Source organism: Coturnix japonica, chromosome 6, assembly GCF_001577835.2.
Source record: "Coturnix japonica isolate 7356 chromosome 6, Coturnix japonica 2.1, whole genome shotgun sequence".
NCBI classification, from domain to species: domain Eukaryota; kingdom Metazoa; phylum Chordata; class Aves; order Galliformes; family Phasianidae; genus Coturnix; species Coturnix japonica.
Window position 1 is genome coordinate 19653505 of NC_029521.1, and position 12334 is coordinate 19665838.

At 61.1% G+C, this 12334-nt stretch overlaps 1 protein-coding gene across 1 annotated transcript in view; it reads right to left on the minus strand.

The window, feature by feature from the left end:
• PPRC1 (PPARG related coactivator 1) overlaps nt 1-11250 on the minus strand; it is a 13563-nt gene extending 2313 nt beyond the window's left edge. Inside the window, 14 exon segments of the mRNA XM_015867270.2 lie at nt 1744-1895; nt 1974-2095; nt 2283-2346; nt 2464-2643; nt 3627-4407; nt 4613-4680; nt 4872-4932; nt 5226-5279; nt 5563-8212; nt 8327-8443; nt 8630-8782; nt 8887-9027; nt 10875-11177; nt 11179-11250. Coding sequence (XP_015722756.2) covers nt 1744-1895; nt 1974-2095; nt 2283-2346; nt 2464-2643; nt 3627-4407; nt 4613-4680; nt 4872-4932; nt 5226-5279; nt 5563-8212; nt 8327-8443; nt 8630-8782; nt 8887-9027; nt 10875-11177; nt 11179-11250 — 4918 coding nt within the window.
• Between the last annotated feature and the right edge of the window lie 1084 nt (nt 11251-12334).

Here is a 12334-nt window from a genome sequence, read left to right on the forward strand (position 1 = left end):
GTTCCCTTCAGTATTGAAAGGCTGCAATGAGGTCACCCCGCACCTTCTCTTCTCCAGGCTGAACAAACCCAACTCCCTCAGCCTGTCCTCATAGGGGAGGTGCTCCAGCCCCCTGATCATCTTTGTGGCCCTCTCTGGACCCTTTCCAAAATCTCCATATCTTTTTTGTACTGAGGGCTCCACACCTTGGACACAGTACTCCAGATGGGGCCTCACAAGAGCAAGTAGAGAGGGACGATCACCTCCCTATCCTGCTGACCACCCCTCTCCTGATGGAGCCCAGGATCCCATTTGCTTTCCGGGCTGCCAGATGCGCACTGCTGGCTCATGTAAGTTTCTTCAATCTAATCACGACCCTTAGGTCTTTTTTCTACCGAGCTGCTCTCAAGGAACCACTCCTCCCAGCCTGTACAGGTGCCTGGGGTTCTTTCCGGCCCAAGTGCAAAACCTTGCACTTTGCCGTGGTTGAACCTCATTAGGTTCACCCGAGCCCAGCTTTCCAGCCTGTCAAGGCCCTCCGAATGGCATCCGTTCCCTCCACCGTATCGACTGCACCACTCAGCTTGGTGTCATTCAGCAAACTTGGCTGAGGGTGCACTCTATTTCCCTCATCCATGTCATTAATAAAGATGACATCTTTATTAGCACTCTATAAAGTGTGCTCTATAAAGAGCACCGGTCCCCAGACAGGACCCATTGAGGACGCCGCTCGTTACCGGTCTCCATCACTGGACATAGAGCCAATTGACCACCACCCTCTGTCTGCGGCCTTTCAACCAATTGCTTATCCATCTAGTTGTCCACCCATCAAATCCACCTCCTCCAATTTGGAGATGGGAGGTGTGATGGGGGACCATGTCAAAGCCTTGCTCAGGTCCAGGTAAATGAGCAGCGGTCGCTTCCCTTCATTCCACCAACGCCGTCACTCCATCATAGAAGCACAAGATTAGTTAAGCATGACCTTCCCTGTGAAGCCTGCTGGCTGTCTCGGATCACAATGCTCGTTCTTTATGTGATCAAGCATTGTGTCCAGGAGGATCTGTTTCATAAATTCTTCCCAGGCACAGAGGTGAGACTCACTGGCCTGTAGTTCCCCGGGTCCTCCCTGCTCCCCTTCTTGTAAATGGAGTGACGTGACCCTTTCCTCCAATCATCCGGGACTACCTGACAGCCACGACTTCTCAATGATGATGAGAGCGCTCAGCAACCACCTTCAGCCAGCTCCTTCAGGACCCTGGATGCACGCCATCTGGCCCCATTAGACTTATACTTCATTTCAGTCTAAGAGGCACTCTCGGACTTGCTCTACCCTTACAGTGGGGAGGGATTTACCTCCTTGGTCCCCACATAGAGGCTTATGGGGTGCAAGACTTAGGGACGTGAAAAAGACTAGAATCCTGGCCACCAGTTGAAGACCAGGTGAAGACTCATTCAGCACCTCAGCTTTCTCTTTCATCTGTTGAAGCCATTTTCTCCTTTTTAAATTTACCAGGTAGGTAGCCCATTTTTGGCCTGTTCTCTTCTGGCCAATGAAGGATGCCCCGTCCTTGGAGGTGTTCAAGGCCAGGTTGGACGGGGCCCTGGGCAACCTGATCTAGTAAAGGTGTATGTTTGGTGGCCCTGCTAGGCAGGGTGTTTGGAGTTGTATGATCCTTGAGGTCCCTTCCAACCCGGGTAATTCTGTGATTCTGTGAATCACCCACCCAACACACATGGGTAGGAAGGGATCCAGGTGCAACTCACCCAGGTCAGCATAGTTTCTCCTGCAGAACTGCCGGCGGCCACCAAAGCACAGGTCAAAGGGCTGCTCATCTGGACGCCGCAGCTTGTGGCCGCTCTCAATGGCAGCAAAGGCCTCCTCAGCATAGCGATAGGTGACAAAGCCATAGTTGTCCCTGCCAGCAAGGAGATAAGCGTGAGCACAGTCACAACATCCTCCTGTGGAGCTGGGAAAGACCAAGGAGAGCTCTTACCCCTCGGAGCGGAAGTGCAGGGTGCACTCCTCGATGTCCCCAAACACTGAGAAGCGGTGCCGCAGCTCTGACCGTGTCATCCTGCTGGGGATCTTGCCAATGAACACAACTCGCCGCTCCTCCTGCGGGCAGGGGCACCATCCTGTCAGCTAATGACCTAGGGAGCCCCAAATCCAGCTTCCCAGCCCCACAACACATCCACATTCATAGAATCATCGATGCTGGAAAAGACCTCTAAGACCATCCAGTACAATTGCTGACCCACCACCAACATGCCATCCACTAAGCCACATCCCTAAATCCACTCACTATTGCACGTTCCTTCTGGAGGATCCTCTGCCTTTGGTAGTGGTCCTGTGCATCGTAACTGTATCTGTTGAGAAGAAAACAGACTTACAAGCTATAGGGTCAGGGAAGGTGTTGAAAGAGAGTGATCCCAAGGGAGATGCCCGAGGAGTAGGATCAGCTCCGTGTGAATGGCCACACTCACCTTCTCCGCCTGTTACTCCTCCTGCAGGGAGAGGGTGAACGGGAGCGGGACTGCCTGCGGGATGGGGACTGGGAGGAGTAGGAGGATGAGGAGGAGGAAGAAGAGGACCTGTCCCGGGACCTGCCACATGACCCACAGCTGGAACGGGAGGATGAGCTGTGGGAACATCTCGAGCGGTACCTGGAGGGGAAAAAAGAGAACAAGCTCAGCTCCTCTGTCCAGCATCATGAGGCTCCGGGGAAGGAAAAGAGCTCCACTCTGCCAAAGCACCCAGAATGGCACACAGACAGAACCCAGCAGTATCCTCAGGGTGAGCCTGGCTATGGAAACACCTGCCCATGTTTGCCAGGGGGTACAAAGGCACTGCTCCAAATCCCACAGCCTAAATGGAGTAGGATCTCATCACAGAGTCTCTGAAGAGCAACATATGGGTATGGGGGAACCATTCAGCGTGGCTGCAGCCAGGCAAGGATTCAGAGAATGTGGGGCTGCTGCACTGAACTCAACATGGTACGCTGTGCTAACAGAGCCACTGCACCTGCATGGCACCCAGCAGCCACCCTGATCAAGAGCCCAAGTGCCTCCAAACATGCATTGACAAACCCAGGACAAGCCCAGGGACTGCCACGTAACTCTTGGGGGACAGCAGGTCAGGCTAGTATCACCCATAGAAATACTGCCCAGTACAATGTCCAGGAAAAGGGGGCAGAGGGAGTCCCAGCCCAGCTGTGCTGAGTGGCAGGGACACATCCTTGCAACACCCAGATGCACAAAGGCTCCAAAGAAAGTTACCCTGCAGTTGCCTCAATCGATAGAGAGTGCAGAGAAGCAGCAGAACAGAGCCAGATGGGCTGCTCCCCTGCTCACCCCCAACAGCTCCCTGCTGTGCCTACAGCTTATCTCGTTCCTACATTCAGGGCTGCACCACTACAGACACCTGCATTAATCCCACAGAAAGCACCCAAAAGCCAAGGCATAACCAAGGGCTCACACGTGTGCTAGTACATGGTGGGGCTCCAGGAGGGGCAAGGAGGCCTTGTCCACAGGTGGGACTCAGCCAGACCTCTAACTGTTCGGCTGCTCACCCCTCCAGGGGGACCGCAGAGAAACACCTTTGCAAAAGACCAGCCCAGAGAGCAAGCTGACACCACTCTGCCACTTACCCGCGCCACCGCTTGGACGGTGGGGACAGTGACCGCGACCGGGATCGGGAGGATGAGGATGATGACGAAGACTCGCTGGCTCCATCCGAGCTGGAGCTGAAGGAGCGGCTGGCCCGGCTGCGGCCGGCCCTCCAGCTGCCTGCAGAGGGGCTGGGCGAGTCCTGTGGTCTCCGGTAGCAGCGCAGGGACTTCTTGGCAGTGACACGGCCAGGCTGGGTGCTAGGGGTCCACACCTCCTGGTCCCGGCAGGGAGATGCAGCCGGGGACAGCAGCACTGAGGTGGCGGGGCTGTCACACTCGGTGACGGCCTTGCTGGGGACATTAGTCCGATAATCCAGGGGAGTCGAGCAGGCAGCCCCTGGGGACTCCTGGCTGGGCCCCGCTGCAGCAGCAGGGGTCGGTTTGGGCTGGTCCAGCGTCCGTTTGGTTAAGGAGGAGATGGGCTTGATAGTGATGTCCCGGTGGTGTTTGACGTTCCAGCGGGAGCCGCTCTCGGTGGCGGGGGGCTGCGTGCCAGCCATGCTGCTGTTCTCCAGGCGTGTCACGCGTGGGTTGCAGTAGTCATGGTCACCTGAGCAGACGTGGCTGGGGGCTGCACTGCCAGGCACTGAGCTCCTCCCCTGCAGCTTGCTCTGGGGCAGGGGTTTAGCTTTTGTGAGCTTGGCGGTCCTCTGACTCCCTTCCTGAGGTGCCGAGACAGGTGACTTGGTCTTGGCCAGCAGCGAGACAGTGGGCAGCGGCTTCCAGAGCTGGTGGGGAGGGGTCGCTGGGGGAGTGAGCCCTGCAAGAGTGGCACAGAGCTGTTAGGAGGGGGATCCCAATGAAGAAAAGAGGAAAGCATCCCTTCATTGCAGTCCATATGACTGGACACTTCACCCAAGCTCCCCACTCCCCTCAAGCCTTGGGTTCCCCTCCAGGCAGCTCCCAGCCCCACAAAAGCCCTTGCCAGGGCTCCAGGGGTTCCCCTCCCTGCTCCTGGGCATCACCTGCCACGTTGGCCAGCTCCGAGGCCTGTAGGCTGTCTGGGGGCTTCTTCTCTGGCTGGGGCTCTGACCTGAGAAGGAGAAAGGAGCTGTGTCAGAAGCAGCTGCCTCCAGATTCAGAGACACTCATACCCACCCAAGATGCCTGAACAGGCAAGGATGGACCTCGCACATCCCAGCCCTGCATCCCTCTGCCAGGACTGAACAGCCCAAGGCTGACTCAGGGCTCCGTGCTGGGGCACACGGAGATCTCTGTACTCACCCAGCACTCCTCACTGGCAGCTTTTCCTCAGGGGGCTGCACAGGAATCTCCTCCTTTTTGGCTGAAAAGAGAGTGGGTGGGTGAGAGCAGAGCTGGAGGGCAGCAGACAGACTGTGAATGTGGGGGAGAGGTTTCAAGGCATCCCGGCTCTATGTAGAGCTTTTGCCTTTTCTTCCTATCACCATCTCTTCAGCTGCCCCAGAGACCTCTGGCCAACTGACTCAGAACAGAAAGGAAACAAAGGCAGAGAAGCCTCTGGACAAGGCATTTACACAAGGTACTGCCACCTTAGGAATACACGCAGCACAGGGACACAGAAGAGACCCTACAGGGGACAACATGGTGCATCCTCACCTTCAGACTTCTCGAACTGCTCCAGCAGGCTGGACAAGTCAGCAGCTTCAATTCCTGGACGGGGAGAGAGCACAGGTCAGCTCTGCCTGCCTTCACCCCCTTCCCCTGGGCACACTTTGAGCTACAGAAGCTCCAGAGCCTCCCACAGCAGGGACGGGAGCACCCAGTTCTGCAGTCCCAAAAGGACCAGTTTAGGCACTGTAAGCCCAGCCTGCAGGCAACGAGGATATACAAGACAGCCAGACACACCATCCAAGCCCACAGATCACCACCCTTTTGCCACCCTCACCCAGAGCAGTAGCTGGAAACAGTCCCAGCAGCCCTGCACCCCACCCACCGATCTCACTGATGAAGGCCTGCACGATGTCCTGGCTACTGTTGCTGTTCTGCACGGGGCTGATGAGAGGTTGGTGCCTCCAGGGCCGTGCAGCAGGCGGCTTGCTGCTCTCCCGGCATGGTTTTGGTGGCGGTGCTGGAGCCTGGGTGATGGACTTGTGGCTGGATGGCTCCACTGGGGTCTTGTCCTCTGGGGTCTTGGCTGGTCCCACAGGCTCCTCTGTGGGGTTGGTGCCAGGGGATCCCCCAGCAGGGACAGCAGCAGCTGATACCTCTGCAGGAATGACAGCCTGGGGGGCCTTTGAGTGCTGGATGGGGGCTGGAGGCGGGGGCTCCTCCAAGGGTTGGGTGGGAGCAGCCACGTTTGGAGCTGGTGCTGCAGGTGGGACCCTGCTGGGCTGGGCAGCAGCACCCGATGGAGTTACTGGTGGCTGGGTGGGAGCCGGAGCTGAAGGTCCCTTGGGGAAGGAGCTCTCCCCTACCAAACGTGCCTGTCTCCTAGGATTTGACACCCTGCTGACCCCTGGTCTGGTCTGGCTGCCTGCAGTCCCTGTCTCAGTGCCTGGGGATGGCTGCACAGGGATGGCTGGCAGCTCCGGGGCTGGGGGAGCCTGCCCATGCAGGAGGGCTGTGCTGGGGTGGCCACTAGCTGGGATGGAAGAGGCCACTGCACCCTGCAGTGCAGGATCACTGTATGCCATAGGAGGCACTGGAGGTGGTGGAATGGGGATGCCTGGCCAGTAGGATGGGGGGGCCCAGCCCACAGGGCCATAGGGGCCACTGGGGACGAAAGGCGGTGGGGGTGGCAGGGCCGGTGGGGGCGGCAGGGCCGGTGGGGGCCAAGCCATGGGTGGGGGCGGGAGGCCAGGCATCATGTGGAAAGTGCCGGGGGGCCCAGCTCCAGGTGGTGGGGGCAGAGCGTGACAGCCCAGGGGCTGCGGACCAAAGCAGGGCCATGAAGGCACAGGTGGATACATGGCATAACCACTGGTAGTGGCCAGTGGTGGCATCCCAGGGGGAGCTGCCCCAGCAGCTGGAGGCACGGCAGGTGGAACAAAAGGTATTTGTGGCACTGGAGGTGGTGGGGCTGAGGCAGGTGCCTGAGCTGGTGCCAGAGCTGGTGCTGGAGCCGGAGATGCAGCTGGTGCTGGTGCTGGAGCTGCAGCCAGAGCCGGAGTTGCAGCCGGAGCCGGAGCTGCAGGTGCTTTGCTGGTAGGAGGTGGCCCAACAGGGGAGCTGGAAGATTTCTCCAGGCTCTTCTGAGCACTGGGTGTCTCGGTGGGCGGTCGTGCAGGTGCCACCAGGCAGGGGATGTCTGCCAGCTCGGTGGGAGGCTCGGGGACACTGGGCCACTTGCTGGCTGCTTGCTTCTTGCCCTCCTTGCTGCCCATGCTGGACTGGCGGTGCTGCATGCGCATGCGATATTCCCGCAGGCTCAAGGCCTTGGGCTTGGCCTCCTTGGGCAGGGTCTCACTTGGCTCTGCTGCGGGAACACTCTGGGGAGGCTCCATGCCTACATCCTGCTTTGGCATCTCAACATCTGGCTGTGCAGCCCCTTTGTCCTCTTGCTCCGCTGGGCTGGGTGGCTTTGCTGCTAGCGGCTCCTCCATGGTTTTCTCCTCTGGCACAGCAGTCTCACCCTTCTCCAGCACTGTGTCTGTCATTTCTGGCTCCAATTCTTTTGGCACCTCCGGGGGCTCCTTGGTGGGCAGGGAGGCCCTTGCCGTGCCCCGGGGGCGGCCGCGTGGCCGTGGCACCCGCTCAGCATGCAGCTCCATCTGCCCCTCCTTCCGTGCCTGCTCCAGTTGCCGTGCCAGGAAGTCAGAGACCTGCAACGAGGGCCGTGCTGCCCGCCGTGACCGGCCTGATCTCAGCTGGTGTGCCATGCCATCTCTGCCCAGACGGCCATCCTCACTCAGGCCCACACCCGCTTTCTTTTTTCGACTCTTCCTTGCTCTCTCACGGCCACGTCCCTTCTCACAAATCTCACGCTTGCTGCTTACTGCAGTCTCCATGGGGGTCTTGCTGTCCAGGGCTGCACATGAGGGGTCCTGCCCAGATGGTTTCTCCTCCTCCTCCATCCCAGTTTCAGGTGCTGGATCTCCTGGCAGCTCCTCTCCGTGCACTGGGATTGACTCTGTGTTGCTCTCTGTGCCCAGGAGTTGGGGCTCCAGGTCAGGGAAGCTGGGGGCCAAGGGCTGCAGCACCACAGGGATCTCCATGTTCTCACCCTCCCTGGGCACGATCTCCAGCACAACGGGACCACTCAGCAGCTCCTTGGCCACGGGCTCAGTCTCGGGGTCCAGGCACACAGTGAAGGTGGGCAGGCAGTAGGGGTGCATGGACTTCACCAGCTCACTCAGCGACACATCACTTGTGTTGATGACACAGGGGTCTTCATGCTCCTCCATCACCACCTCGGGTGCATTCACGCAGAACTCTGCGGCCTCCATACTGCTGTCCAGCTCTGGGCTGGAGGCAGCCTCTTCATCCTCCTCCTCCCCATCACTGCGCTGCAGGGGGAGCTGCTCATGGGCACGGGGCCGCCCCTGCTTCCTCTCTACCCTCGGGGTGCTGCAGGTTTGCTTCTTTGGTGGTGATGGGTCCTCCAGGCTGTGAGCAATGCAGTCCCAAGCCAGGTCCACATCGGTCTGGAAAGGGGAAACCAGAGCTCATGTCAGCTCCCACCACTTATTGACACCCTCTCCCAGCTGCACTGGAGGCATCACAATCCCAGCACCACTTCTCTGGCTCTCCCTGCTCACCTTCCCAGCTTCAGGCGTGCTGCCACCACTGCTGAGGGACCAAAGACCCTTGGGCTGCTCCAAGGCAGGGCTCTTGCCCTCAAGAACTGGCCGGGATAGGCTGAGAAACTTCTGGAACTGGTGGAGAGATGGATGGAGGATGAGGCATGGAAGGTACAGAGCTCCCAATAACACTGTCATCTCACCACTGTGCAGCTGGGCATGGAGTTCCTAAACATTCTATGAACCCCCCCACCCTCCCAAACCCCACACCTGAAGGCCCAGAAGGACATTTTGGGTTGTAGAAGAGGTCCCACCACTCACTGAGGAGTTCTCCCGCTCTCGCAATGAGGTCAACAGTTCCGCATCCATGATGGTGTCAAAGGGGGACAGGGTCTCATCATCTGTGCTGTCCAGGATCTCCGTGATGGCAGTGAGCAGGGACAGCTCATTCTGTGCATCCAGGCAGGCCTTGCCCTGCAGGAAGAGCAGGCACAAGCTCAGAAGGCACCAGGGCACAGCTGTGGGGTAGCAGGGCCTCAAGAGGCCCAGGCCACCACTTGCCATGCACAGGGACCCACCTCGCTAATGGAGAGGTCCTCGATGATGGAGATGACGGACGAGTCAAGGTAGTTCTGCATTGTCCCCAGGATCTCCTCAGCTTCTGGGATGGTTTCTGCATCCAGCGACAAGTTCAGATCATCCTCCTCAAAGGAGAAACACTGCAGAAAGCAGAGTAAAATGGGTCAGCGCTCCACAAACCATCACCACACATCTCCAAATGAACAAGCAGGTCAGAGGGCACCACAGAAACTTTAATCCCTCGCTTTTTGGGGAGGTTCACACCAAGCCCCACAATGCATCATGCCACCAATCCCGGACCCCTCTCCACCATCACTGGCACCACACTGAAAGCTCTCACCCAGCACTTTTGGGACTGGTGAAGAGCAACGAGCAAAGCCCAATACATCCCATGTGTGTGTGATAGCATCCTGCTCATGCTCAGTGGGCAGGGGAGATGCATGCTTCCCTCCTGCACCCACAGACCGTCACATGCTCCTTTGGCTTCGGCTGTCAGCGCTTCAGATAAGCCCAAAACATTATGAAATGTGCAGGGCTCAGCAACAGGGATGCATCCAGCTGTCACTACCAGGGCTGGAACCACCACTGCTCTGAGCAGACAGTCTGTGCTCATGACCCAACACCAAAAACGCTCCTCGCTACTCATCCCCAGCACCCCTGGCTCCTCTGTCCTTCCCAGACCCCTGGCATGTCGGGATAAGGCTGCACCACAGCCCCGGCCAGCAGCAAAGGTGCAACGTGGGCGTGCTGCTGACACGAGAGAGTGTTTGGGTTCCTGCTTGCAGATGGGCTTTGTCAGAGATAACGCAGGCAGGGACAATAAGCGCCCCAAGGACAGAGCCCTGGGAGTGCTGGCCAGGAGCTGCCAGGCAGCCTTCCTACCTCAAAACACAGCCGAAACTTGGATGGGGGAGCTCAGCCCCACACCGGGGATCAGCTCTATGCAGCCCGCTGGTGACACTTCCAGGGTTGTTTGCAGTGTGTGGAGGAGTGTCTCGCTCCCCGAACCCTTTCCAGCCATCAGGAAGGCCATCTCCCAGCGCTGCCCAGCTCCTTTGACTCAGCGCCTCGCCAGGAGTCCCACAGCCCTGAGTCACCCGCGTTCCCCGGGGACTCCCTTTGATCCACCTGGGGCCGGGCACCTCCTCCTGCCCTCGCGTCGGGGCGGGGGCACAAACCCGCCCGTCCTGCTCCCTGCGGAGCCCCCGCTGCGTCCCACGGCTGGCCTGAAAGTCGCGGGGATGCTGAAGGACGAGTGCGGGCATCAGCAGTGGGAAAAGCACGGGATGCCCGCAGCCCCAAAGCGAGGGGCAGAGTGCACCATGTACAACACGGGGGTCTCTCGGGTACCAACAATCACAGGCACCGCTGGCACGTGCCCACGAGCCGCTCGCCCCGCGGAGCCACGCGTGGCCCGGCTGCGCCCAGGGCAGGGCGTGGAGCTGCGGCGGAGCCACGGCCACGGCCGGCGGGGAGCGCGGCGTAACGAGGGGGGGCTGCGGTACGAAGGACATGGGGCTGCCCGGGGCCGCGCCCGAGCAGCGGGGAGGGGGCACGGCGGGAGCATGAGGAGCGAACCGAGGAGTCGGTGGAGGAGCACGAGGCGGGAGAGCGGGGGGTGACCGCACCGGGCAGGGCAGGGACACGCAGCGCCCAGTGCCCGACCGCACCGAGCGACACCCAGGAGCACAACGGGCCCGTCCCGCCGGTCACTGACACCGCGTAGATCCCGCACCGACGGCGATACCGACGGCGATACCAATACCGACGATAATACCGACGGCAATACCAATACCGACGGCGATACCGACGTGCGGTCCCCCCATAGAGCCCCCCGTACCGCCCCGGCCCAGCTCGGCCGCTACGGGCCGGCTCCGCTCCCGATCCGCGGGGCCGCAGCCGACACACGTGGTGCCGCAGCCGCGGGAGCCGCCCCGGCCTCCACGTGTCACGGCTCGGCCGCCTCCACCCGCCGCCCGCCGCCTACCTGCAGGGGGCTGCCGGCGCGCAGTGGGGGCTGCCGAGAGGCGCCTCCACCCGCCGTTCCCCGCGCGGCGGCTCCGGTGCTGGCGCCGCACAGCCCGGTGCCGGGCAGCACCGCTCCGCCCCGCAGCGCCGCCATCTTGGCGCCTCCGCTCCCAACGCGGCCACTGCCGGGCGCGACACGTGACCGCCGGCGGCCCCACACTACAGCTCCCGGCAGACACCGCGCCAGGCCGCCCCGCCCCGCGCAGGGCACGCCGGGAGCGCACCCGTTCGGCGCCGGCAGCGCGCGGAGCTGAGCTGAACGCACGGACGGGGCGGGGAGAGCGGCGCCGGGCGGCCATCTTGGGAACTGGCGAGAGCCGCGGCTTCAGCGCCATCTTTGTGGAGGGCGAAGATGGAGGAGCGGCCCCGCGCCGTGCGTGGCGGGGGGCGGGGCGGGAAGCGCCGCAGTGGCGGGAAGCGCCCAATAGGGGCGGGGCGGGAACGCGATTTCCCGCGGTGCCGGCAATGCCCGACACGTGGGCGCGGGAACGGGCCGGGGGCGGCGCTGCACGGAGCGGGACTGCGCAGCACGTGTCACGGGGCTCCGTTGTGTCCCCGCACCGGGCCCTGCTGCCGAGCGGTCACCACGTCCGTGCCCTGCGCCCTCAATCCCGGCGGTGCTGGGCCGCTCACGTCCACCCCAAAGAGCCGCGGCAGCCCGGCCCTGCTCCTGCCCCCAGCTGTAAGGCTGCAGTGCAATGCCCCGTGTTACGGGCTGCAGGCAGCGTGCGGCTGGGACGGGGGGGCACACTGTCAGTCTGGCTCTGTCCTGCTGCCCCAAGTTAAATAAAGCCCGGGTCCTTTTGGGTGCTGTCAGCTCCCAGGTGTAACATTGGGCTGTACAATGGGAACCAACATGCAGTGTGGGTGTTTGCTGGGGAGCTGTGCTGCAGGACCCCCAGTGCCTGTCATGGAGGGTAACGTCCTGGGCTCTCCATCTGTCCCATGGGGTGAGAGACCAGTCCGGGCTGCATTTCATTATGGGATCACAGGGCAGAAATGCTTTATTCATCCCCATGCACCAGGTCCCTTTGTGAGGCCTGGTCTGACACGGAGCCTCCTTCCTTCCCCTGCCACATGGGCCTTTGTCTGTGGCCACCCTCCCTGCTTCACCCTTAACTGGTGCTGGCAGCAAGGAGCAGGCAGGTGGCAGGGAGCTGCTCCCCTCCTCCGCCTCCTCCCGCAGCACCTCCATGTCTCTCAGCTCTGCCCTGAGGTCGTGGCCCCGCGTGGGAGCCCTGCTGTGCCAGTGACCCCAGCACCCCATCCCCGCACACGTCAGGGTCCCCGCAGGGCTGATTCCCCGCCCCACACGTGTCACACCGTAACCCCGCACACGCGGTCTGTGCACGGCCTGCCCGCCCCGCCACGGCCCCACGCGTGGGCGCCTTCCCGGGTGTCAACGGGATCGGCCCGCAC